At 37.9% G+C, this 27,971-nt stretch overlaps 1 protein-coding gene across 7 annotated transcripts; it reads left to right on the forward strand.

Moving 5' to 3' along the window:
- The first annotated feature begins 426 nt into the window (after positions 1–426).
- On the forward strand, positions 427–27,449 carry LOC119820847 (zinc finger protein 54-like). Of its 7 annotated transcripts, XM_038339494.1 has the most exons (10): positions 427–640; positions 2,302–2,398; positions 2,876–2,961; positions 9,270–9,362; positions 11,674–11,800; positions 18,999–19,741; positions 20,687–20,771; positions 21,864–21,961; positions 23,617–23,743; positions 24,312–27,449. In XM_038339494.1, the coding sequence occupies exons 4-10, from the start codon at positions 9,333–9,335 to the stop codon at positions 25,385–25,387; spliced, it is 2,286 nt and encodes a 761-aa protein (XP_038195422.1). In that variant the 5' UTR covers positions 427–640; positions 2,302–2,398; positions 2,876–2,961; positions 9,270–9,332; the 3' UTR covers positions 25,388–27,449. The 7 variants fall into 7 exon arrangements, with proteins under 7 accessions (XP_038195422.1, XP_038195425.1, XP_038195427.1 ...); XM_038339497.1 differs by lacking the exon at positions 9,270–9,362; XM_038339499.1 differs by lacking the exon at positions 9,270–9,362 and having other exon boundaries at positions 11,674–11,796.
- Positions 27,450–27,971: the final 522 nt, after the last annotated feature.

Below are 27,971 nucleotides of genomic sequence, written 5' to 3' on the forward strand. Positions count from 1 at the left end.
GGAAACTAGCATTATGGTTTTTGGGTGATTTTTTTTTTCTGTATGCTTTTATAGGCCAGGAACTGAAATCTCATAATGAGGCGTTGGACTGAACAATTTCAACACAGTGGTCAAAACTCGCGATAAGAGGGTCGGATATGGAGAGCAGACTCGGACTAGACCTAGATCTGCTCTAGGCTGGCAGCAAGCATGTGGGGAGGCTGTGAAGAGCAGGTCCAGGGCAGCCTGACAGTTGGAGCTGTGTGTGCCTGAGACAGAGTGGGAGGAACCGTTCGATGTGGGGGAGGGGAAGGGGTGAGACTGACAATCGAACGGAAACAGTTTATGAGAGAATGTGACTCATTGGCTGGATGGAGGGGAAGAGTGGCGCATGGGCGGGTTTAGAGGGGTGACGAAAGCGGAAGCTGGGAAACCTCGTGGGTAAGGACCGGGAAGTGGACTGCTGAGCGAAAGTCAGCGGCGCAGAGTACCCATTCGCTGCCGTTCCTCAGGGACCTCCACCGTGGGGAGTCGCGTGTGCAGACCTGGGTGTCGGCGGGGACGCGAAAACTCCGCGGAGCTACAGTCGCCGCGGGGCGGCCTGGGAAAGTCAGCGGCTCAGTGGCGGGAACCGCAGCCCGGCGGCCCTGGAACCTCCCAGGTCAGAGGAGCTGCAGGGCTGGGACACGGAAAGGAAGGCGCCTGGGATGGGGGGGGGGGGGGGGGGGAGGCAGTTTCTTTGATGCACACAAGGAAGCAGGCTCTGAAGTTGTCCTGTGAATTTCTTCCCTTGTCGGTAAATTTTAGGTAAAATCAATTGGATAATCCTTCTGGTTGCCAAACTATTTGGGGGGGGGGGGGGCGGGCGTGGGGGAAATGTTCGAGACAGGGTTTCTCTGTAGCCTGTCCTGGAACTAGCTCTTCTAGACCAGGCTGGCCTCGAACTCACGGAGATCTGCTTGCCTTTGCCTCCCGAGTACTGGGATTAAAGGTGTTCCCCACCATCGCCCGGATAAAGTGTTCTTATAAGAATAGTTTGGCGCCAGGCACTGGTGGCTCGTGCCTTTAATCCCAGCACTCAGGAGGCAAGCGGATCTCTGAGTTTGAGGCCAGCCTGGGCTACAAGAACTAGTTCCAGGACAGGTTACAAAGCTATACAGAAACCATGCCTTGAAAAAAACAAAAAACAACAACTCTAGTAGAATGATTGATTCTAGTAGAATGATTGATCGATTCACTTTGTTATGGTGGAAAGCACAAAACTCTTGAAACTCACATTCATCCATGCTAACTTTCCATTTACACATTCAGGAGCATGGTACCTGTACCTGAGTTGCCCACAACCCTGGAGAACTTTTAGATAATAGTCCTCAAAGGAATGCTTGCAGATTTGATAGAATCTGAAATTTTTTTTTTCAAGCTCCACGGGTATGGTTGTAAACATTAACATTTAAAAGCAAACTTTTTGTCGTTAATTTTTTATCTGATGTTATGTGCTCTGATGTAACCACAGCATTCTGAAAACTGTCTGCCAGACCCAGTGGCACAGGCCTTGAATACCAGCATTCAAGAGGCAGAGACAGGCCAATCTCAGTAAGTTTGAGACCAGCCTGTTGTACATAGTCAGTTCCAGCTAGTTACATGGTGAGACCGTCTCAAAAGAACGAGAAAGAAAGAAAAACAAGAGAAAACGAAATGTATCTTCTTGAGCTGAATTGGTAGTGTTGCATCTTGGAGTCTGGAAAGCACGGTATGCTGTTTGAGGGTGTCAATATTCTCACAATTCGAAAAGGCATTATAAACAGGATCGTGGTGGCACACGCCTTTAATCCCATCACTTAGAGAGGCAGGTGAGTTCAATGCCAGTCTGGTCTGCAGAGCAAGTTTCAGGACAATCAGGGCTACAAAGAGAAACCCTGTCTTGAAAAAAAAACAAAAAAGAAAAAAGGAAGGAAGGAAGGAAGGAAGGAAAGGAAAGGAAAGGAAAGGACGGTATTGAATAATTATTATAATCACTCATCTACATCAGAATAATGTCTAGAATAGTCTTCTGTCTCCTTGGTTCTAGAAAAGCACTCTGCCCATGGACACGTGACCGACCAAACTTGGTGTTTGTTTGTTTGTTTGTTTGTTTGTTTTGGTTCTTGTGTTTGCTTCTTTGAGAACTGAATTTACAGTGTCTGGCCAAAAATTCACCCTGTAGGACAAGTTGGACTGGAACTGAGAGTTCCACCCACCTCTGCCTGCTGAGAGAGCTGGGATTAAAGGTGTGTCCCTATGCAACCATTCAAACCCTGGTTTTCTACTGTGGTCTTTTGACAGCCACTGTTGAAACTGGACTTCTCCCAGCAGGAGGAGCAATGCCTGAAGCCTGCTGAGAGGCCTTTGTACTGGTACTGGATGCCACAGAATTGCAGAGGTGTGGTTTCTCTGGGAGAGAATAGTTTGCTTGCAGTCTCCCTTGTTCCTTGGGGTTTCTGAACAAACTAATCTGAAAGTGTGTGAGCTTTGTGTGAATGAGTCTCACATCCCACAGAATAAAGATGAATCCTCAGAGGGGAAAAAACATTTCAAGGAATGTTCCTTCTTTTTTGTGTGTTTCCCTTTGGGAGGTGTGAGGTTTCTATCACCCGGGGTCTGTGATGAATTCAGAAAGTCACAGAACCTCGTCCCAATCATTCAGTTTCATTTCTACTATTGAGTTCTGACTGAGCTGTGACTGGAAGGGGCATTCAAGTTACACTAACTGAAAATGCTTTCTAAATGTTTCCATTGTTCTGACATTGCGGGGCACTTGGACTCATTTGTAGAATCCTCTCTTCATCCTTCATCTACTGAGCCCAGTACTCTTTTAGGAATCCAGATGCTTTCTGAACAATCTCTTTCTCAATTACAGGGCTTGCTGGTTACCCAGACCTGCTCACCCCTGCAGCAGAACAAGGAGACCTGGAAGGAGACAGGAGACAGTAGCTAAGGATCCAGGTATGGTGGAGGCATATGGTGAAAGAATGGTAAGGGGTTCACGTGGAATTAGGACATGAGATCAGTTTTGTCACATTCTCTTTCAGTAGAAAGAAGTTGGGAGACTTGCACTGAGAAAAATCTCCTCATAATTATCCTATTATAGGTATGAAAAGAGGTTCTGAGGAAGAATTGACACTAAGGCAAATAAAATTGTATTTCCCTATGCATGTGATGGTTGCTGTCATTCCCTTCATAGCATGTCATCATATTAATTGGTTTTTATCTATTACTTTAATAAATTATAAAATGGTAAAAAGAAATGCTTTATTGTGTTGAGAAAATTTGAGCCTTGGTATTCTAGCCATGTTCTCTGCCTTTTAGTTTTTTTTTCTCCGTTCCTGAAAATAATGCCAACTGAGTTTGATAAGAATGAAAGTAAGTGGTGGCGCAGGCCTTTTAATCCCAGCACTCAAGAGGCAGAGGCAGGTGGATCTCAGTGAGTTCCAGGACAGCAAGGGCTATACAGAGAAACCCTGTATCGAAAAATCAAGAAAAGAAAAATGGAGCTATGTTGGCCAGGCTTGGTGGTACACACCTTTAATCCAAGCACTCAGGAGGCAGAGGCAGGCAGATATCTGAGTTTCAGGCCACTCTGGTCTACAAAGCAAGTTCTAGGTCAGCCAGAGCTACACAGAAAAACTCTGTCTCCATAAACTTGGGGGAAAAAAAGAAAATGGAAATATATATTTACAAAGGCTACACTCCATCTACTGTCTTCCTGCAGATATCTCCTGTTGTCTGTGCTCATGACAATTCCAGGTGCTTTCCACTGCTGTAAATGTCATATACCATAGAGTTCACCTCTAAGTTTGATCCTCATAGTATTTTTTGGCGCTTTGCTGTTTCTTGGTACTTTCAGGATTACTTTCTATAAACTATTCAATAGGATTGTGAAGTATATTTTGTCTGTGTTCTGGCAAATGAAGTTTGCCTGGAGTTCAAAAGCCGCTAGTTAACCATTGGGGCCAGGCACACTTATTTAGTCCCAGCATTTAGGAGGAAGCAGGAAGAACAGGAGTTCCGCTTTAAAGAGAAAACGAGCCAGGCGGGCCTTGGTGCACACCTTTAATCCCAGCACTATGGAGGCAGAGAAAGAAATATAGGTGGGTGGACAGGGTCTTGTCCCCATTCTCTCTGAGTATTCTTTCATAGAGGTAAGAAGTTAGTGGCTGTTGTTCTGTTTCTCTGATCACTCACCCTAATATCTGACTTCAGTATTGTGATAAGAATTTCTTGGCATCTTGGTGTTTTAATAAAACAGATGGCAATATGCCAGTTTTCACAGGTTCTGTATTCTGTTTTGTGTTGCGCATGTCTACATTTAGGTTTTGTTATATGCACCCATTTTGATCAAGGACTGTCTAATTATTAAAGAGTCATATCATTTGCTAATACTCTATTTTGTATTTTGATAGTATTGTCTTTATTTTCTGTCCCTATTTTAGTTATGATCATCAGTAGTCTTTAGAGCTATTTCCAAAAAAAAAAAAATTCTTAGTATGTTGTATCATTAGATATGAAATAAAATTTTGGTATGAAATCTGTTTTGAACCAGGTAGTAGACAAAATTTTGGTAGAAATCTATGCCTTGAGCCAGGTGATGGGGCACACCCCTAATCCCACCACTCAGGAGGCAGAGGTAGGCCTGGTCCACAGGATGAGTTCCAGGACAGGCTCCAAAGCTACACAGAGAAACCTGTCTCAAAAAAGCTAATAAAGAAAATATGTTTTAAATTCAGTTCATATTTTTTTAATGATGTAGTCTGTTTACATCATTTGCTTAGGGCATATTATCCATTTACATTTCAAGAAATTACTGAAAGAAATGCATTTGTTATTGTTCAGGAACTTGACTGAAAAGACTGAAGGGGAACCTTAGCCAATCACCGTGTTTGTGGGGTGTGTTCCCCTGAGGCTAAGATTTACTTATAAAACTTGCGGGTGTGCTTTCCGCTTCCTCTTTTTTGGTTTTCTGCACTCCTTGCATTCGTGGGATCTTTGGTCCTGTAAGTTTTCCCTCAACTATTAAAATCTTTTGAATAGAGCTGATCTGGCTATTTATTAATCGACCTCGCCCCCTACAAAAAACTGACGGGGAGAATCGGCATCTCTGTATATTAAATTTACATTATCTTATGACCTACAATGTAGAGGTTTTAATATATACATATTTTATATTACGTATGCACACAGCAGAAGAGGGCATCAAATGCTATTATACATGGTTGTGAGCCACCATGTGGTTGCTGGGTATTGAACTCTAAACCTCTGCAAGAGCAACCAGTGCTCTTAACCTCTTAGTCATCTCTCCAGCCCGTCTCTTCATACTTTTAGTTATAAATTTTTCTCACAGTGTTTATTATTGTATACAGTATTATCTGTTAGTTCCTGCTGTTGTATCAAGTGCTGCCCCTTTGTGTTAACTCTGCAGGATTCAGTGTTTCAGATCATACGTGAAAGTCTTTAATTCATTATGTGTAGGAGAGATTTGAACCCAGTTCATGTTTTCATATGCGGATAGATACTTTTCCCAATACCTCTGTTTGAGGAGGCTGTCTAGTCTGCAGCGGACCTCTGTGGTCTTTTGGTGACATTGACAGGGTCATTGCTATTGGGCAGGGTCTGGATCTGCTGCTGTAGTAAATTGAGCTGTTTGTGTTCCTCTCCCATGATGCTATTGGTTGGCTCTGCAATGTCATCTGGAATTACACTGAATTATCTCAGACATGTATCATTTTCTTCAGACTTCTCTGTACCTAGGGAATCTTTTCATTTCTAGGTTTCAATTTCTAGGTTTCTCCTTTATGATTTCTGAAGTATCTTGTGGGAAGGTTAAATGTCTTGATGTTTGAACTGATCATATAACCACTTCCAGAAATACTGCAAGTTTCAAAATTCTGTCCCATTCTATCTGTGTAAATCATCTTTCCATGTTTTAGTTAGCATCTTCAGTGAGTCAAAGATTTCATTGTAGAGTACTTTTTTCTGCATGGTTAGTTCATTCAGGGAATTTTTATTTTGTTTCCTTTCTCTGTAACTTTTCTGATTACTATTTACTATTCATTTTTTAAAATTTAGATTTGTGTATTTTATGTATACTAGTGTTTTGCTTGAGTGTATTTCTATATCATGTGCATCCTAGAATTGTAGTTATTGACACTTGTGAGCCAGTATGTGGGGTCTGTGAATGGAAACTAGGTCTCTGCAAGACCAACATGCTCGCATAACCATTGAGCCATCTCTTTGGGACCCTATTATTAACATTACTTATGTGAGTAGTAATACTAGAAAATATTATAAATTGTTTTTATCTAAATAATCCAAAAATTTGGCTTTACACAGGTACTTATTATTTTTAATACCTTTTTCTTTCATTGTTGTTGTATGTTTATGTGTAAAAAAATATAACCTACTCAGTCTGTATGTTTTCAGGGCTGAACATTTGGTGTTGGATAGCTGTATGGTACACTCTTTTCTGGGGGAGACTATTTCTCCAGCTCTCAGAATTCCTTAGTGTTTGACTAGGGTTGAGGCCTAGTGAGCTGTCTCCCTTCCATGTTAGCATGTCTCTTAGTGTTGTCCTTGTTAAGCTCATATTAAGGCATCCATTCTGTAAGATTTGATGCTTGTAGCTTCTCTGACATTTCTAGGAGACACAACATCACAGCAAATGTCCCCTTTCTCTGGTTCTTACAACATTTCCACCTCTTTCTCAGTGATCCCTGAGCCTGAGGTAAAGGAGTTGTGTTGCTTATGTGTCAGTGAGGACTGAGCATCACAAGACTTCATTTTGACTGATAAAGAACTTCCCTTGATGAGGAGTTGGGACTACATTAATCTGTGGGAGTAAGGAAAATATTTATTCACTTAGGAACTATTTTGATATAGTAAAGTAGTGCTTGTAGGTTCTCCTTGAAGATCCCCAACTTCAGTAACCCTAGGGAAACTAGCTGAGTTTCCAGTGCCAGGCATGATTTCCCTCTTGTTGAGAGGGTCTTAAATCAGATTTGAAGCTGTGGTTATCATCAAGGTTTGTGTGCTGCACTTGCAGTTTTAGGGTTGTTTAGTGCAGATCATTGTTGTGGTTCATATATGTCAGCTGGCTAGGACTGTTGGTTGGCTCCCACCTTTGAAAGGATGCTTGTTCCCTTCTGATACCATGAAAGCTAGTTACCAGGGAGGAGGTTTAGGTCAGTTATCTCGAGTCCTCTGGGTTTTTTGTCCAAAGTGTATGGCATCTTCAACAGTAGGAACTCAGCTACCTCTGGGAGGCAAACTTGAACAACATCATCATGAGTTGAGTATCTTGGACAGCAGTGACCAACAACTACTGTGGAGGCCTGAAATGTGAGCCTATTTTCACATTAACCAAAAGTCAGGGAATTGGAACTTAGCTCTAGTTCCTTCAAGGTTATTGTGCTTCCACCTCAAACAAAGGTACCCCCCTTGATGTAGATCAGAGAAGGAGAGGGAGGAGAGTGGAGACCCAAAAGTGTGAGCCTGTTTCCACATTTACCAAAGGTCAGAAAGTTCTGTTCTCTCAAGGCTATTGTTCTCAACAGGTGTGGCTAATAGAGCCAGACCTCCTACTCCGGGAATAGTGAAGTAGATCTGTTCTTACCTCAAACAGATGTCTAAGGATCCAACTAAGTTTCATTTCCCAATGGATCCCTTCCAGGGAGTGGTTTGCTTACAGAATGCTTTGGTCTAGGGTATGAGCATGACTTGTTTCGTTCTAGCAACAGAATGTTTAATTATGAATGTAGCTAACAACCTTCAATTGGTATGTTCATTTCCTTTTATCATGTTAATGCAGTCTTTTGTCCTATTCCTGCCTTTTGGGGTCAGGGTTATTTTAAGCAATTGGAAATTAAATGCTGGCAAATTTCAGTACTCACTGGAATTCCCTCCTAATACTATGTTATATGTTTCTCCATTTTGTCATTTTCATTTGCATCTCCATATTCTTTACTGTGTTTCTAAATCCCCATGCCTCTACCTGGTAAGAGGTATTTTTACCAAGGCCCATCTTAAACAAACTACAAAGCATGTGTCCTGCCTGATTTTGGTGGTTTTGTATGAAAATCTCTGGCTCTTATGAGGAGCATCATCAGCCCAGATAAGGTTTTTGTTTTCAATCTAAATGTATCTGCATGTGCAGACTTATGTATTAGAGGCATTTTTTTTTGTTTCCATTTCCCCCTTTAGATCATTTGTTCCCTGTTATTCCCAACTGTTAATCCCCACACATCTCATAGTGCTTTCTTTTTACTGCATCACTCCAGGTTGTGTGTTCAAATCTGAAGATTTGGAGCTAGGAACTTCCTATGAGAGAGACTATGCCATGTTAGTCTTTCTCTGTCAGTGTTACCTTATTCCATATGCTCTTATCTGCATCCATCCAATTACTTGCAAAGCTCATGATTTCAATTTTCTTTACAGCTGAATCATATTTCATATTTTCACTCTCCCTGTCTGTTGAAGGACATTCATTATTATTTTGTAACTTTTGTGAGTAGACCAGCAATGAGCATGCCTAGCAAGTATCTGTGGAGTAGGATGTCAAGTCCTTTGAGCATATGCCAAGGAGTGGACTATCTGGGTCATGTGCTAAATTCATTTAACTTGAGAATTTGTTGATTTAATTGAGTATTTTCCATATTGATTTACAGAGCACCTAAATTATTTGTTCATGAGGATTTTATTCCCTGTGCTTCCTTGCTTTTCTTCTTTCCTTCCTTTCTTCCTTCATTCCTTCCTTCCTTCCTTCCTTCCTTTCTTTCCTTTTCTGATGCTGTTTCTGGTTGAATTATTCATGGTATTTCTCTTCCTTCTCTGTGAGAATTAATGCTTTGCTGCCTTGCCTATGGATGATTACTTCCCAGTTCTCTGGTATTTATCTATTCTTCATTTGAAATTTATTTCCCATGTTCTCTTTTAATTCCTCTGAATCTTTTGTGTATGTTCTGCCTGTAATTTATTATCTGCAGCGTTGCATTAGTGAAATCAGTTGTGATAATTCATACCTGTCCTAAAATGCACTCATGTCTTCCTCAATTGTAAGATAGAATTTTTCTGTGTGCAATGATGCTCTTGGTGATTTTCTTTACAAGCTTTACCACTTGTTCCATGCTCTCCTGGGTTTTGGATCATGATGAGACACCTGGTCATATTCTGATTCTTGAATCTTTCCATGTGGTTTGACATTGTTCTGTAACCTCTTTCAGTATTAATTTTTTTTTCTTTTTGACCCCTTAATGTGAAAGGGCAGCAAGCCATCTACTCTTTGTTCCTGAAAGAGAAACTAAAAAAAAGAGAAACAGAAAGAAATGGCTGATTCTCCAATAAATGTGCCCCAGGTCAGTAGTCATGTCCTCCTTTTTTAATGGAAATGTTGTAGTTTGATATACTTTGAAGCCTTTCATTTTCTGCTTCTGACTTTTTTTTTAGCTTACCCATGAAAAATATTACAAACATAAAAACAAACACAAAAATCACATGTTGAAATTAAGCAGGCCCCACTGTACAACTCAATGTACTTTTGTACAGTTAGAGTAGTCACTGCGAACATTAGTTCTGGAGCCTCACATGGGATTTTATTATTTTAATATCCAATATATTTGTTGCACTTACCTACCATCAAAAAACAAAAAATGTGACAGTGTTAGAGCTAGAAAAAGCACTCAGCTTTATATCCTTTTTCATAACTTGATGTTCATTGCCTGTATCCCGTCCTACCTCAATATTGATATTTAACATTACTTATCTTGTTGTACTGTGCCCACATGCATATTCTTTCTACAAACACATTTCATTGGCTAGATACTGCATATGAGGGAAAACATGATGTTTTTTCTGACACTGTATGACCTCACTAACTATTACACATCTAAGTCTAACTGCATGTTATTATTAATTTTTCTCTTCAGGTGAATGGTACTTCACAATATATTTATACCATTTCATTATCCATTCATCTGTTGATAGACAGTTAGGTTGATTCCAATGTTCTTACTCTTTTTTTGAATAAGCAGTAGTAAACATCAGGTATAAATATCTCTATGGGGGTGTGGAGTTCCCTGGGGACATGGCCAGGAGTCCAAAACTGGGTCATAACATTAGTTCTATCTTTAATTGCTTAATAATCTTCAAACTGATTTCCATTGGAGAGTATTAATTTGCATCCGCCCGCCCACCCCTAAATCAACACTGAATAAGAGTATCTTTCTCTCCACATCCTCTCTACCATTTGTTGTCAGGTTAGTTGATGATGGCCGTTTTTCTTGGGGTGAGGCAGTATGTCTGAGTAGGTTTAGTTTGCATTCTTCTGGGTGAATTTTAGGGATCCTGAACACATTTTGCCATATTCTTTGACCATTTGGGTTTCGATATTTGAAAACTGTCTATTCAGTTTATTGCCCGTTTGGTGATTGGCAGTTTTATTTCCTTGAAATTTACTTTCTGTAATTCTCAGTGAATTTTAGACAGAATGCTACTGGTACAGATTCTTTCCCACTCTGTATAGTGTCTATGTGATCTGCTGATTTGTATTGAAACTCTTTATCTTCATGGAGTATCATCTGTTAATACTTGGGTTGGTTCCTATGCTGTTGTTCTTTCTAATCAGTAAGTTCTTAACCCACCTCAGTGTCCAGATGTGTAGTCCGTAAGTTTTCTTGGTTTCTGTTTGCCTTTTTCTAAATGAGTTTTTTGATTCATTTTTGAATGGATTATTATACATTGTGTAAGATAATCTAATATATTTCTTATAGAATTTAATATCTTCATTTACTGACAGGAAATCTGTGTCACTTCAGAATGCATCCAAAGTAACTACACTTATGTGTACATGCTGAGCTGTAACTTAAACATTATTTGATGTGTTTTTAAGACTTCCATCAATTTTTATAATTCTGCAATTGAAGTGAAATGTTCTTCAAAACTTCTGAGATTATTTATCTAAGTCAGCTTCTTAATATTTATAGAAAAATTTGGATTATATCAAATGTAACTGATGCTGATTTTTCTATCTGCTTGAAAATGGCTCAATATTATTATGAAATTAAGTCTATAGACTACTTGACCTTATTATATATTGAAGTTAAAATTTGCAGTATGCAGTGTGACACACCTTGTTACTGTTGGAAAAACCCCAAAGTCTTTGACTATCCAGTCTATCATGAATTATGCCTTCTGTATCTATCCCTTTACTATTTAATGATGGGGCTTTGAACCTAGAATTTAAACACCCCAACTGATCCTGTTAGGATAGAGTCATGTAAGACCTAAGTACAGACAGTATTGATTCAGTATCAGTGTTTTAGCATGATCTTCAGGTACTGCATTAAAAAGCACATATACTCATCAAGAATTTTCCTTCGTAGGCATGGACAATGCCAATGTGACCTAAAAGCATCCATAACATATAGATTACTATGTTCAGACCTTAAATGTATATCTTCTTGCAGGGACATGCTTGTGAAACTATTATGTATGTCATCCTGCTTTCAAAGTTAGAACATTCATTAGAGAATGTGACTTTATTAGAAACCATCTTTTTGAGTAGTTGTCTTCTCTCATCTTCTACATCTCTGATTTCCTTAAGTCTCCTTAGATCCAGGAAAGCACTCTGCCTGGTGTCATGTGACTAAACTGTGCCCTTTGTTTCAGGGTCTGTTTACATTCCGGGATGTGAATGTGAACATCTCCCAGGAGCAAAAGGAATGCCTGGATACTGCTCAGAGGAATTTGTACATTGATGTGATGTTGGAGAATAACAACAACCTGGTCTCTGTGGGTGAGAATATTTGCTTGTAGAATTCACAACTCAGGCTATAGGTTGTTAATTGTCTGTTAGGCTGTATTGGAAGAAACAGGAAACTAGGAAATGCGTGATAGTAGAAAAATTCTTTTTCTTGGTATTTGTTTTTTGCTTTTTTAACATTTTTCATATTAGAGGTGTCATGGACTGTAACATGATTAATAAAACGCAGAGACAGAAATAAACATTCAACCTGAAGGTCAGAAAAGCAAAAAGTCTGCCACTGGCTCTTACCTCTTCCTCAGTCCAAAATGGTGATCCTGCATCCAGTAATCTCAGAATGAGCCCATGTGTAAGAGCTGTTTTCTCCCTTCTTACATTCCTCTTTAATTTAGGGTTAACAGCATGAACAACTACTGTTGTTTCCAGGTTCTGGTTCTGACAAACAAAACTGCTATGAGCACATGTCCTTGTAGCATGATTGAGCATCCTTTGGATATATACCCAAAAGTGGTATTGCTGGGTCTTGAGGAAGATTGTTACCTAATTTTCTGAGAAATCGCCACACTAACATCCAAAAGGGTTGTACCAGCTTGCATTCCCACCTGCAGTACAGAAGTCTTTCCTTTTCCCCACAACCTCTCCAGCATGAGTTGTCATCAGTGTTTTTGATCTTAGCCATTCTTACAGGTATAAGTTGGAATCTCAGAGTCGTTTTGATTTGCATTTCTCTGATAAGGATGTTGAACTTACAGTATTTATCTGCCATTTTAGATTCCTCTGTTGGGAGTTCTCTGTTTAGGTCTGTAGTTCATTTATTTTATTGGATTATGTGTTCTTTTGGTGACCAATTTCTTGAGTTCTTTGTATATTTTGGAGATCAGACCTCTGTCTGATGTGGGGTTAGTGAAGATCTTTTCTCATTCTCTCATTCTGTAGGCTGTTTTTTTTTTTTTTTTTTTTTTTAGAAACGTTTATGTATTTTTACTAATTTAAATCTTTGAACAATTTACAATTTTGGAGGTTTCAACTTTGATAAAACCTTAGAACATATTCAGCACAAAATCTGTCATTAAATTCAAATAAAGATGTGTCATACTACAAACACGAGCAGGCAGCTTGTTAGTTTATGTAGAAGAAATTCCAATGAGCTTCTCCCAGGAAAACCAGTGCTATCTACTGCTCTAATAAATCTGTTGTTTTGTCTTGTTGATCATGTCCTTTGCTTTACAGAAGCTTTTCAGTTTCAGGAAGTTCCTTTTATTAATTGTTTCTGTCAGTGTCTGTACTGCTGGGGATATAGTTAGAAAGGGGTTCCCTGTGCCAGTGCGTTCAAGTGTACTTCCCCCTTTTTCTTCTATAAGCTTCAGTGTGGATGGCTTTAGGTTGAGGTCTTTGATCCATTTGGACTTGAGTTTTGTGCATGGTGATAGATATGGGTCTATTTTCATTCTTCTACATGTTGATATCCAGTTATGCCAGCACCACTTGTTAAATATGCTTTCTTTTTTCCACTTGATATTTTTTGCTTCCTTGTAAAAAATCAGGTGTTTGAAGATGTGCAGATTGATATCCAGGTCTTCTATTTGGTTCCATTGGTCCTCCTGTCTGTTCTTATGCCAATACCAGGCTGTTTTCAGTACTGTAGTTCTGTAGTAGAGTTTGAAGTCAGGTATTGTGATGCCTCCAGAAGTTCATTTATTGTACAGGATTGTTTTGACTATCCTGGGTTTTTGCTTTTCCATTTGATGTTACATACCATTCTTTCAAGGTCTTTGAAGAATTTTGCTGGGATTTTGATGGGCATTGCGTTGACTCTGTAGATTGTTTTTTGGTAAGATTGCCATTTTTAGTATGTTAATTCTGCCTACCCAAAAGCATGGGATATCTTTCCACTTTTTGGTGTCTTCTTCAATTTCTTTCTTCAAAGATTTAAAGTTCTTGTCATACAAGTCTTCCACTTGTTTGGTTAGAGTTACTCCAAGATATTTTATGCTGTTTGTGGCTATTGTGAAGGGTATTGATTCCCTGATTTCTTCCCCAGCCCTTTTATCATCTGTGTTCAAGAGGGATACTGAATTTTTTGAGTTAATTTTATATCCTGCTACATTGCTGAAAGTGTTTATGAGTTTTAGATGTTCCTTGGTAGAATTTTTGGGGTCACTTATGTAAACTATCATATCATCAGCAAACAGTGACAGTTTGACTTCTGCTTTTGAATAGATAAGGAGAGAGTGGACAACCTTGTCTTTTTCCTGATTTCAGTGGAATTGCTGGAAGTTTCTCTCTATTCAGTTTGATGTTGGCTGTTGGCTTGCTGTATATTGCCTTAATTATGTTTAGGTATGTTCCTTGTATCCCTGCTCTCTCCAAGACTTTTATCACGAAGGAATGCTGTATTTTGTCAAAAGCTTTTTCAACATCTAATGAGATGATCATGTGGTTTTATTTTTCAGCTTGTTTATATGGTGGATTATGTTGAGAGATTTTCCTGTGTTGAACCATCCCTGCATCTGTGGGATGAAACCGACTTGGTCATGGTGGATGATGGTTCTGATGTGTTCTTGGATTCGATTTGCCAGTATTTTATTTAGTATTTTTGCATCAATGTTAATGAGTGAGATTGGTCTGTATTTCTCTTTCTTTGTAATGTATTTCTGTGGTTTGGTATCAGGGTAATTGTAGCCTCATAAAAAGATTTTGGCAGTGTTCCTTCTGTTTCTATTGTGTGAAATAATTTGAGGAGTATTGATATTAATTCTTTGAAAATCTTATAGAATTCTGAGATGAAACCATCTGGTTCTGGGCTTTTTTTGTTTGGGAGACTTTTGATGACTGTTTCTATTTCTTCAGGTATAGATCTGTTTAATTTGCTTATCTGGTCTTTATTTAATTTAATTAATTTAATTAATTGATTCAATTTCTGATATTTATCCAGAAAGTTGTCCATTTCCTTTAAGTTTTCCATTTGTGTGGAATACAGATTTTAGAAATATGACCTGATGATTCTCTGTATTTTGCTCCGTGTCTGTTATTATGTCCCCCTTTTCATTTCTAATTTTTTGCTAATTTGGATATTCTTTCTCTGCCTTTGGTTAGTTTAGATAAAAGTTTGTCTGTTTTGTTTATTTTCTCAAAGAACCAGCTCTTTGTCTCATTGATTCTTTGTATTGTTTTCTTTGTTTCTATTTTGTTTATTTAAGCTCTCAATTTGATTATTTCTTGCCTTGCAGTTCTCTTACATGAGTTTACTTCTTTTTGTTCTAAAGTTTTCAAATGTTCTGTTAATTCACTAGTGTGGGATTTTTCCAGCTTCTTTATATAGGCATTTAGTGCTATGAACTTTCCTCTTAACACTGCTTTCATTGTGTCCCATAAATATGGATATGTTGTGTGGTCATTTTCATTGAATTTTAGGAAGTCTTTGATTTCTCTCTTTTTTTTCTTGACTCATTGATGATTCAGGTGAGCATTGTTTAATTTCCACGTGTTTGTGGGTTTCCTGGAACTAGTATTGCTGTTGATTTCTAGTTTTAAATCATGGTGATCTGATAAGGTACATTGGGTTATTCCATTTTTTTTTTTCTATTTGTTGAGGTTTGTTTTGTTACCGTGTATGTGGTCAATTTTTGAGAAGGTTCCATGAGGTGCTGAGAAGAAGGTATATTCTTTTATGTTTGGATGGAATATTCTATAGATGTCTGTTAAGTCCATTTGAGTCATAACATCTGTTAGTTCTCTTATTTCTCTGTTCATTTTTTTGTCTGATTGACCTGTCCAGTGGTGAGAGGAAATTGTCGAAGTCTCCCACTATTAGTGTGTGGGGTTTAATGTATGATTTAAGCTTTAGAAGTGTTTCTTTGACATATGAGGGTGCCCTTGTATTTTGGAGCATAGATGTTCAGTATTGAAATTTCCTCTTGATGGATTTTTTCTGTGACTAATATAAAATGACCTTCTTTGTCTTTTTTGACTGATTTTAGCTTGAAGTCTATTTGTTAGATATTAGGATAGCTACACCTGCTTGTTTCTTAGGTCAATTTGATTGGAATATTTTTTCCCAACTCTTTACTTTGAGCCGATGTCTGTCTTTGAGGTTGAGATGTGTTTTTTGTATGCAGACGAAGGATGGATTCTGTTTTCGTATCCAATCTGTTAGCTTGTGCCATTTTATACGTGAGTTGAGTCCATTTACATTAAGGGATATTAATGACCAGTGGTTGCTATCTCCTGTTAATTTAGTTTTCATCGTTGGTGATGTTAATTTGTGTGGTTTTTTTCTTCTTTGGGATTTGCTATTATGAGATTATCAATTGTCTGTGTTTCTGTTGCTGTAGCCACCTTCCTTGGGTTGGAATTTTCCTTCAAGTATTTTGTGTAGGGCTGGGTTTGTGGCTAGGTATTGGTGAAATCTAGATTTGTCATGGAATATCTTGCTTTGTCCTTCTATGGTGGTTTACAGTTTTGCTGGGTATAGTAGTCTGGGCTGGCATCCATGGTCAATTATTGTATGAACAATGCTTGTCCACAACCTTCTGGCTTTCTTTGCCTTCAATGAGAAGTCAGGTATAATTCTGATAGGTCAACCTTTATATGTTACTTCGCCTTTTTCCTTTACAGATATTAATAGTCTTTCTTTACTCTGTATATTTAGTGTTTTGATTATTATGTGGCGACAAGACAATTTTTTTTTTTTTGGTCCAGTCTGTTTGGTATTCTGTAAGCTTCTTGTGTCTTCATAGGCATATCTTTCTTAGGTTGGGAATGGTTTCTTATATGATTTTGTTAAATAAATTTTTTGTGCCTTTGAGTTGAACTCCTTCTTCTATATCTATTATTCTAAGATTTGGCCTTTTAATGGTGTCCCATATTTCCTGGATATTTTGGGTTAAGCTTTTGTTAGCTTTATTGTTTTCCTTAACTAATGTCTATTTCCTCTATTATATCTTCAGCGCTTGAGATTCTCTCTTGTATTCTGTTGTTCATGCTTGCGTTTGTGTTTCCTGATTTTTTTCTCATGATTTCTGTTTCTATAGTTCCTTTGGTTTGTGTTTTCTTTATTGCTTCTATTTCAGTTTTCAAGTCCTGAATAGTTTCTTTTATATGTTTGGTTTTTCTCCTTGGTTTTCTTTAAGTGATTTGCTGATATCTTCTAATTTTTTGTTTGTCTTTTCTTCAATTTATTTAATGGAATTTCTCATTTACATTCTCTTGAAGTTATTTTTTAGTTCATTTTCTTCTGGTTCATCCATATTTGGTTGTTCAGGTCTTGCTGTTGTAGGGACTTTAGGTTTTACTGGTGTAGCATGTGATCTTAACTTTTCTATTCATCTTTTCCTCTAATAGGTGTGGTTGGGGCTGTCTGAGATTCTGTTGAATAATCTAGGTGCCAGTGAATCCAAAGCTCAAATGGTTTTTCCTTGTGGTACAGTCTGTGTCACAGTTCTTTTTACCCCTGGCTTCTGCTTCCGGTGGTTGTTTCCTCAGGCCCTCTCTGTTTTAGGTAGCTCCTTCAGAGCCACTCCTGTGGATTTTGTTGCCCAAGGTGGAGTTCCTTGCCTCTGGGCGAATGTGACCTAGGTTACCAGGCTTGACCTGTATCTGTAAATCTTGGCCTGGATTCCCTCCTGCAGAAGCCCCTGGGTTGGAGTTGGACCTGGAAAGGTTTCTGGCTCTGGTCTTCTGCCTCGGAGGTCCCAGGTTCGGGTGTGCCCAGACCCACAGAGGAATTGTTTACTTCCTCAGAGGTCCCAGACTAATGCCAGGACTCCCCTTGCTTCTGGTGGTACTTGTTCACTCTCTGTGCTAAGTAGCTGGTTCTGTCCCACTCCAGTTCTGGTCTCCACCCATATCTTAAAGCAGGTTGTCCATCATTGCCTTTGCCATTGTTTTAATTGTGAGAAAAATTAAAAATATGGAAACTTAAAATTCTTCCTAAATATGCTGAAGATTCTGATAGGAAAGAGCAATTGGGAAATCATTCCTGTATTCCTCTACTTTGTGTTCTCTTCATGTAATGAGCAGACAGCTATGTTAGATGTCTTTTCTAAAAATTCTAGTAGGGGTCATGGGCTACCTCACAGAACGTGTGGATTATTATATGCAAGGTAGGCCTGATCACCTATCTGGAGCAAATGAGGTGGCCCTGGAATATGGAAAGAGAGAGAGTAACCACACTTGGAGTAGGATAGTGAATGAGCAGGACAACAGTAATGACTTCAAGTGAAAGAGAAAGCAAGGACTGAGAATAGAATTTAGCTTTATCCAATTCCACTTAAAAGGATTCCTGATCATTTAAATTAGTACAACATCCTGGACCCAGGATGCATTTAGTCTATTGGAACTGTTGGAAGACATTGAGCCTTATTGTACCTGAATTATAGAGACAATACTAGTACAAAATGCAATTTTATGTGAGTATGCTGATATTGGAATAATTTGACAAATTATAAACCTAATGTGAATCCATGAAGTAGAATTATTCTGTAATTGCCTACCTTGCATGTGTGTCAATGGTGGATAAAAATAAGCAATGGCTTTCTGTGATAGCCCTGCCACTAATGATCTAGAGCAGTGGTTGTCACTGTTGGTAATGTTACAACCCTGTAATGAACAGCTTGTGTTGTGGTGACCACAGCCATGAAATTATTTTGAGTGCTTCTTCTTGACTGTCACTTTGCTACTAAGTGATATCTGTTACTAAGGCCACATCAGACATAGGTTTCTCAGATGGTCACCACCCACAGGTTGAGAAATGATAATCTAGCCTCTGATGTCTGGCAGAATCCTTGCTTTTCATCCATTATTATTGAAGAATCTATGTAGTTTTTATTTTTGGGGGGGGGGGAACCTTTGATACTTTTATATATGCCTTGAATCTTTAAAGACATTTGGTCTTCTGCGCTATAATCTTCATTGCTGTACATTTGTTAGTAAGAGACTGAACCTTGGATTATACTCTTCTTTAACAATTTCCACGATAAAAATATTTAAAAATACAGACAGATATTCTGTATATAATCAGTCAGTGGGCTCCTTCCCAAGGGGAGTTACTGATTCCTCAATTATTTGTTTCAACTTCCTTATAGTGAAAGAATGAGGTCAAGTACTGTGAGCTCTATTCTAAGTAGTTGCTGGTTGATTTATCTTAAGAGAGAATTTAGGAAGAGAGTCATTTATCAAATGATTAGTCTTGGAACAAGCCCTATTAATCTGAATTGTACTCATTTTCCAGAGAACTATGGTATGTGTGACACTGTCCCCCAGCATGTGAAGACTGATAAGGAGTCTCATCAGTGTAATAAGCTTGGCAAAATGCTTCATGACCCCTCCACATGTGCACTTTATAGGACAAGTGAAACTGCAGAAAACTCTAATAACTATAGATGCTGTAATAACAGGGATGCCTCTGTTGACTCATCAAACCCAGATAGACATGACAGCATGAACGCTGGAGAAGAACCTTGCAAATCTAGAGACTGTGAGAAATCTTTAAATTTGTGTTCCAACATTACTCAAGATCACAGAGTCTATACTGCAAAGAAAGAAAACAAGCAGGGAGAATATGGTGACTGTTTCAGCTCTGCTTACAGTCCTGTGCAGCAAACAATCTATATCAGAGAGAAACCATTCCTGTGTGAGGAATGTGGGAAATGCTTCAATACTGCTTCAAACCTCAGTGTACATCGGAGAATTCATACTGGAAAGAAACCCTATAAGTGCAATATTTGTGAAAAATCCTTTGCCCGGTGCTCAAATTTTAAAATTCATCAAAGACTTCATACTGAGGAGAAACCCTACAAATGCAGAGAATGTGGAAAATCATTTCGTCAGTTCACAGGACTTAATAACCACCAGAAATTGCATACTGGAGAGAAACCTTACAAATGCAAAAAATATGGAAAGTCCTTTATTGGAAAGTCAAATCTTAAAGGGTATTACAGAATCCACACTGGAGAGAATCCTTATAAGTGTGAGGTATGTGACAAATCCTTTCATATCTCATTTCTTAGAGCACATCAGAAAATACGTACTGGAGAGAAAACTTGCAAATGTAAGGAATGTGACAAATCCTTTGCCTACCACTCATATTTTAGAACACAGCAGATTGTTCCTAGTGAAGAAAGCCTTTATTTTAGTAAAAAATGTGACAAATATTTTACTAGATGCTTCTACTTCAGAGCACATCAGAAAATTCATAGGCAGAGAAACATACCATTGTGAATAATGTGATGTACCATTTATCTGAAATTCTCTGCTTACGAATCTCAAGAGTATACGTAATAGAAGCACAAAGATAAGAAACTAGTGAATGCCTTTAATAAAGGGCTAAATCTTTGAAAATATCAGGGTTTATATAAACATTAAATCCTGCAAAATATTGGAAATTTTTTTATGTGTTTTATGTTTGTGGTGACATTGCATGCATGTATTTCTGTATACAACGTGTCTGCCTGGTACCTGGGCATACACAAGCTCAGAATAAGACATCAGATCCTCTGAAACTGGATTAACAGTAAATCATGAAGTTGAATTAAACTTCGTCTTCTGGAATAGCAACCACTGCTCTTAACCACTAAATCATATCTCCAGTCCTCAAAGGAACAAGGAAAATCTTCATGAAATGTTCTCTTTTCCTTTGTGTCCCTGGGGAGGTGTGAGGCTTCCATCATCTTGGACCTGTGATAATTCAGAACCTCACCAATTTACAATATTCACATCCCAGTTATTTAGTTCATTTCTCCCCTGAATTTTTACTGAACTGTGAATGGAGGTGAGATTCCAGTTACACTAACTGAAAATGCTTCCTAAACAGTGCATGACAATTGGAGAATCACTTGTTTTGTTTTCTTTTTATCTACTATGTACAGTACTGCGTTAGAAATCCAGGTGCTTCCTAAAGAATCTCTTTCTCATGTGCAGGTCTCACTGATCACCCAAACCTGGCCACCCATGGAACAGAACAAAAAACCCAGAAAAGTGGAGCGGGATGTGTCTAAGGATCTTGGTATGTTGCAGGGATTGGTGAAGGAGTGGAAAGGGTTTCAAGTGAATGTGGGACATGACATCATTTTGACACTTTGTTTCACTAAAAATACTTGAGACTTCCATCCACTGAGAAAGATCTCATGGCTATCCTAATGTAGCATGCCTATATCAGGTATGAACAGGTATGTTGAAAGGAGCTGTTCTGCAAAAGAATTGATACTAGGAGGCAAATAAAATTTTGAGTGTACATATCAGTGATACTATTTATATTCTTGTACGTCACTGATCATGTCATACTAATATTAAGTGAAATTCATTTCTGTGGTTTTAATGTGTTATATAAAAGGATGAAAATTAATACCTCTATTTATTGTTTTCAGATTTTTTGAACTTTGGTGTGCTAGCACATTCTCTACCTTTTAGTGTAGTATGAGGGGGGGTGGGCTGTGTCCCGCCCAGCTCCCAGCCACCCGGCTAGCTTATACCCAAAATAATTACACAGAAATTGTATTAATTAAATTACTGCCTGGCCCATTAGCTCTATCTTCTTATTGGCTAACTCTCACATCTTGATTCAACCCATTTCTAATAATCTCTGACACCACAAGGTCGTGGCTTGCCGGGAAAGATTTAGCATGTATTTGATCAATGAAAGCAACACATAGAAAGAAGAACCTCCTATACCATTTAATGTGTCCATTCCTGAAAATGATGTCAATAGAGGTTTGATAAGAATCAGGAAGTATATTTATAGACTGTTAAACTGTCTACACTGTCTGCCCATTGCTCTCTCCTATTGTCTGTTGTCATGACAATCCCAAGTGGTTTTCATTACTGTAATATAATATACTGGCTTCTCATTGGTAGTTTTGTTGAAAAAAAAAAATCTATGGCTCTTTTATGGACCATTTTATCTGAGAGTATTAATATGGTTGACAGTGATTTTCTCCATAAGCTTTAAGTGTGGTTTCATGCTTTCCTGGCTTTGAGACCATTGACCAGATACCTACTAATTCTGGTTCTTGGGTTTTTTTCATGTGGTTTTACATTGTTATTGAACAGTTTTCCTTACTAAATTTTGCTTTTCCTGTTTGACTCCTTTATATGAAAGGGCAGCAAGCCTATTCAGCAAGCCATCTATTGTTCCTGAAAGAGAAACTCAAAGAGGAGAAACAAGAAATGGTTGATACTCCAGGACATGTGTTCCAGGTCATTGGTCATGTCAGGTTTTTTCTGGAAATGTTATATTTTGAGACATTGATTTTCTGCTTCTGGTACTTTTTTAGCTTTATTATGAAAAACAGTTGCAAACAACAAAAAATTCACATTCTAAAATTAACCAGACCCCAAGACTGTACAACTATATGTACTTTTATACAGTTTACGGTGAATATAGTCATTGGGAAGAGAAGCTCTGGAGCCTCACATGGACTTTCGTGTTTCAATCCTGAATATATTTTGTAATAATTATCTTCTTCCCCTTTCCCCTAAAAGTATGACAGAATTGAAACTAGAAAAGCAATTTTTTTATATCCATTTTCATAGCTTTTGTTTATTAACTGCATGCAGTCCTATCTCAGCACTTGATATTCACCCTTTTTTTGTTCTCTTAACTCTTTGTTCTACTGTGTCCTAATAAACATTGTTTCCATAAACACATATAATTGATTAGATTCTGCATATGAGGGAAAATGTGATTTCTTGTGGCACTTTATGGCCTCACTTATATTACACATTCTAAATCCACATTACCCTTCACATTTTTGTTATATTTTTCTCCTCAACTGACTAGTATCCCATTTTCCTTATTTATTCATTATTGCATTTTCATTATCCATTCATTTGTTGATGCATGATTAGTTTGATTCCAGTACTTTGCTATGGTGAATAGGTAACAGTAAACATGGGGTGTAAATATCTCTATAGTGGCCTGTGAAGTTTTCTGTCCTTATGCCCAGGAGTGAAAGGACTGGGGCAACTTTTACTCCTAGCTTTAAGAATTTAATAATCTTCAAACTGATTTTCATTTGAGTTTATTAAATTGCACCACACACACACACACACACACACACACACACACACACAACACAATAAATTCGTAACAGTTACTTTCGTGTCACTTCTTCTCTAACATTTGTCATCAGATCGGCGAATGGCAGTCATTCTGCTTGGCATGTGGCATATTTAAAAGTAGTTTCTGTTTATATGTCCATAATGGCATTTTAGGTATCCTAAACACTTTTTGCAACATTTATTGACCATTTGTTTCTGTCTTTGAAATATAATCTATTCAGTTCATTCGCCCATTTGTTGATTGCCAGTTTTATGTCCTTGGAATTTAATTTCTGTAATTTTTGCTAAATTCTAGGTATGAGTCCCTATCTAAAGTGTCACTGGTACAGATTCTTTCCCATTCTGTGGGTATCTGAGTGATCTACTGATTGTTTCCTTTCATGTACAGAAACTTTATTTTCACGTAATCCCATCTGTTTATACTTGGATTTTGTTCCTGTGCTATTTGTGTGTTTACTATTCAAAAAGTTATATATAGATATAATATTTAAAAACACATTTCCTCATCACAGATTTTTCTGAGACTGGGACACTATAATCCTGCATGACACAAACCCAGCATCCATAGCAGATAACCATGTGCAAACATTAAATGTGATTTTTGTTTCATGCATATCGCTTGTACGAATATTATGTAAATCCTGTTTCATAGAGTTAGGACATTCATTATAGAGTGACTATGTTAGAAATCATTATTTGAGTAATGGTCTTTACTCATCTACATCCAAATTTCCTTAACTCCTTATATCCATAAAGAAATTTGTCTGGTCAAACTGCACTTTGTCTTTCAGAATCTGTTGACATTCTGTGATGTAGCTGTCAACTTCTCCCAGGAGGAGTGGGAATGCCTGGACTCTGCTCAGAGGGCTTTGTATGTTGATGTGATGTTGGAGAATTATAACAACCTGATCTCTGTGGGTGAGCATAGTTTGCTTGTAGAATTCCTCACTCACGTTTTCTATGTCCCTACTTTATAGTTGTAAGCACTCTGATAAACTGTCATGGAAATAAGAAGAGACTATGGAAAGTTTGGTAGTAGGAAAAAACTTTTTTTATGATCCCTGAAAAAGAAAAATAAACTCTTTGTTTCTTTTAAGTAAGCCTTTAATCTAAATAGGAATCAGGTTTTCTGAACTGTACTCTTCATAGCTGTTCATTAGTAAGTACAAACACTATGAACCTGGGATTGCATTAAACTTTTTTCATCATTATCTGAGGACATAAATATTTAAAAATAAAGATGTGTATTCTAAATATAATCCCAAGGACTAATTACAGATTTCTCAAATATTTGTTTCATCTTCCACAAAGGCTGTCACTCTCTTTTTGTAAGAATCTATATAATTATAGTGAAAAAATATGTTGACTACTGGGAGCTCTATTTGAAATAGTTTCAGGTTGACGTAACAGAAAATTAAAGAGGCAGTCATTTATCAAATGTTTGATTTGGAACAAGCTCTAGTAATCTGAATTGTATTTTTTCTAGAGAACTATTGGATATGTGATCCTGTCTATCAGTATGTGAAGAGTGAAAAGGATTCTTGTCAGTGTTGTAATGACCTTGTCAAAATGCTTCATGACCATTCCAAATATGCACTTTATAAAACAAGAGAAGCTACAGAAAACTCTAATATCTACAGATACAGCAATCACGGGAATGCCATTATGAACTCATCAAACCTAGATAGACATGAAAGCATGCACAGAGAAGAACCTTGTAAATCTAAAAACTATGAGGAGTCTTTAAATTTATGTTCCAACATTTCTCAAGATGAGAGACTGTACACTGCAAAGAGAGAAAACAGACAGGGAGAATCTGGTGACAATTTCAACTCGGCATATAATCTTTTGCCCCAAACAATCTACATAGGGAAAAAACTACACCAGTGTGGGCAATGTGGTAAATTCTTCAATTTCCCCTCAAACCTTGTTATACATGAGAGAATTCATACTGGAGAGAAACCCTACAAGTGCAATGTTTGTGGCAAATCCTTTACCAATTGCTCAAGTCTTGAAAGACATCAGAGAGTTCATACTGGAGAAAAGCCTTACAAATGTGAGGTATGTGACAAATCCTTTACGGTGATCTCAAATCTTAGAGCACATCAGAAAACACATACTGGGGAGAAACCATACAAATGTAGAGTATGTGACAAATCCTTTACCCAGAGTTCACATCTTAAAAGACATCAGAGAGTTCATACTGGAGAGAAACCTTACAAATGCAAAGAATGTGACAGATCATTTTGTAAGAGCTCAACTCTTCAAGCACATCTGAAAAATCATACTAGGGAGAAAACTTACAGATGCAAAACCTGTGACATATTTTTTACCCGGTATTCAAATCTGAAAATACATCAAAGAATTCATCCTAAAGAGAGAACTTACTTTTGTAAGGAATGTTGCAAATATTTTACTAGCAACTCATATCTTAAAGTACATCAGAAAATTCACACTGGAGAGAAATCTTACAAATGCAAACACTGTGACAAGTCCTTCACCCAGTGTTCAACTCTTAGAACACATTATAGAGTTCATACTCGAGAAAGAAAGCATGTGTAAGGAATGTTAGGTTTGTTTTACTGAGTGTTCAATACTTCAAACACATCAGAAGATTCATACTGAAGGGAAAAATATTGTTGTAAAGATGATGACATAGCATTTATATGGCATTACAAATCACAACAGTATACATGATGGAAACATAAAGGTAAAATTGTGAAAGCCTTGAAAGAATCTTAAAATCTTAGGAAAATATTAAAGAGTTTATATTAAATTAAAATTCTACAATTCTGTGTGAAAAGCTTTTAAAAAATGTCTGGGTATTTTCACTGCCTGTATGTCTGTACCTTGTATATATGCTCCTGCCTGTGGAGGCCAAAAGAAGGTATCAGATCCACTGAAGCTTGAGTTATAGGTAGTTGTGGTTTGTATGTGTGTTAGCAGTTGAAGCTTGGTTCCTTGGAATGGCAGACTGTGCACTTAACCATTAAGCTATCTGTCCAACCACCTGGGGAAAGCTTTAATTAAAACATTTACCTTGCTCAATATCCTAAATTTCATGATAATACCATCCATAGTTGCAGTGGTTTGAAAGAAAATGGTTACTAACGGGAGCAGCACAGTTAGGAGATGTAGCTTTGTTGGAGTAGCATTGGCCTTGTTAGATCTCATATATGCTCAAGATACCACCCAGTGTCTTAGTCCACTTCCTGTTGCCTTGGATCAAGATGTAATGACTAAACCCCAGCACTGGGAAGGCCGAGCCAGGCAGATCTCTTGTTTGAGGCCAGCCTTTTCTACAAAGCAGGTTCTAGAACAACCAGCCTTGGGCAATAAAGGAAATTGTTGAAAGCAAAGCTGGTGAAGGGGCCATTTCCAGTCCCAGTAAGCAAGGGAACTCAGCAGCTTTGACCTCATAATTCTGACTTCAAGGGTAGAAGAAATGTGTGTGGAACCTTCCTCCTTGAGTAACAAAACTCACTAAGGCCACACATGTGTCCAGGGTGTGCTGAATAGAGGCCCAGAGAGGATATTGTATGAAACTGAAGGAGAAGCCTGTATTTCCTTGGAGACTCCAAGATGTTAGAGATGCCAGAGTCATGAGATGTCTGTTGAAGAAAGCTGCTAACAAGGAGTGGAACCATCCCATGAGAAAGATGTGTGTTGCAGTCAACACAATTGAAGAGAGTTGGAGCTCTGAAGAACATTTTGACATCAGACATGGAAATACAGTTTGGAATACCTGACGGGTTTTTGGACTTGTTTTGGTCCAGTATTTCTACAATTTCTTCCCTGTGTTTTGGAATGGTAATGAGTACCCTGTGCCATTATATGTTGGAAGTATGTGTTTTGGGTTTTTTGGGTTTTTTTTTTTTTGTTTGTTGTTTTTTTTTAACAGTGAAAGTGATTACATGACTCAGAAGAGACTGGACTTTTAAATGTTTAGACTGTGATAGAGTGGGATCTTTTGCATTTGGACTGAATACATTTTTGCATTATGATATAGTTACATGCCTTTTGGGGCTAGGCAGTCAAATTCGGTGGTTTGAAAGGAAATGTCCCCCATAGGGAGTGTGATTTTAAGGAGATATAGTTTTGTTGGGGTGATTGTGGCCTTGTTGGAGGTAGGGTGTCACTGTGGATACAGGCTTTGAGTTGTCATCTGCAAGCTATTCTCATTGAGATGGTTTACTTCCTGTTGCCTTTGGTTTGTTTAAAATTAAAAACAACTGCCTTCACTTTTCCATTTAATTAAACAATGTTAACCTCAGCTAGAGGTTAACTTTTGGGTAGTTTTTCCTCAATAACATTGTGAATTACACATCATAAACTGTTTCCATTGTTCTGAGAATTGACTGACCATAAGATGTTTTGTGGTTTGTTAACTCTCTGACCATAAACATGTACCATTCCCATGATCATAAAAATAACTGCAAAATTCCACTCTTAAATCACTTTCTTGCTTGATACAAAGAAACTACTCTTGCCTTTAATCTGGGCTGTTTTCATTCTCCTATTATGGAAGACTGAAAATAAGACCCGGCCATTAATAAATTTTTGCCTTGCAATGTCTTGGCGTTTGCTCCCAGATTTTGACAATAAAACAGGATCAAAATGTAAAGACTCTTAACCTCCAGTACATTGTCTTCCTGAATGCTGCTTTGCTTCCCACCATGATGATAATGGACTAAACGTCTGAACTGTAAGTGAGCCACCCCAATTAAATGTGTTGTTCACCTTGAATCCCAGCAGCACTCAGGACAGAGTTGGAAGGATGTGTGAGTATGAGGCTAGACTGATCACATACTGAGTTCCAGGACTGGTAGAACTACATAAACCCTGTCTCAAAAAGAATCATAAGGACAGAATGTAATATCAAAATTGTGACAAAGCCTTTGTTTTTCCTCTAGTTTTGTTGTACACTGAAAAGGCATGCTTTTGACACCATATAAAAGTGAACCATACATAATCCCATACCTTACTGTTCATTGGGAGTTCCACATCTAAATATATTCAATTTGACTAATCCTTTGCCTAGTACTGAAACAGTATACATAAAATTTATCATGAAAGAAAACAAAATGTTCCAATAAATTTTCATCTTTTACTCGCCTTCAAAATCTTCAAACAATAGTCAAACCAC

The sequence above is a fragment of the Arvicola amphibius genome, chromosome 8, assembly GCF_903992535.2.
Source record: "Arvicola amphibius chromosome 8, mArvAmp1.2, whole genome shotgun sequence".
NCBI classification, from domain to species: Eukaryota; Metazoa; Chordata; class Mammalia; order Rodentia; family Cricetidae; genus Arvicola; species Arvicola amphibius.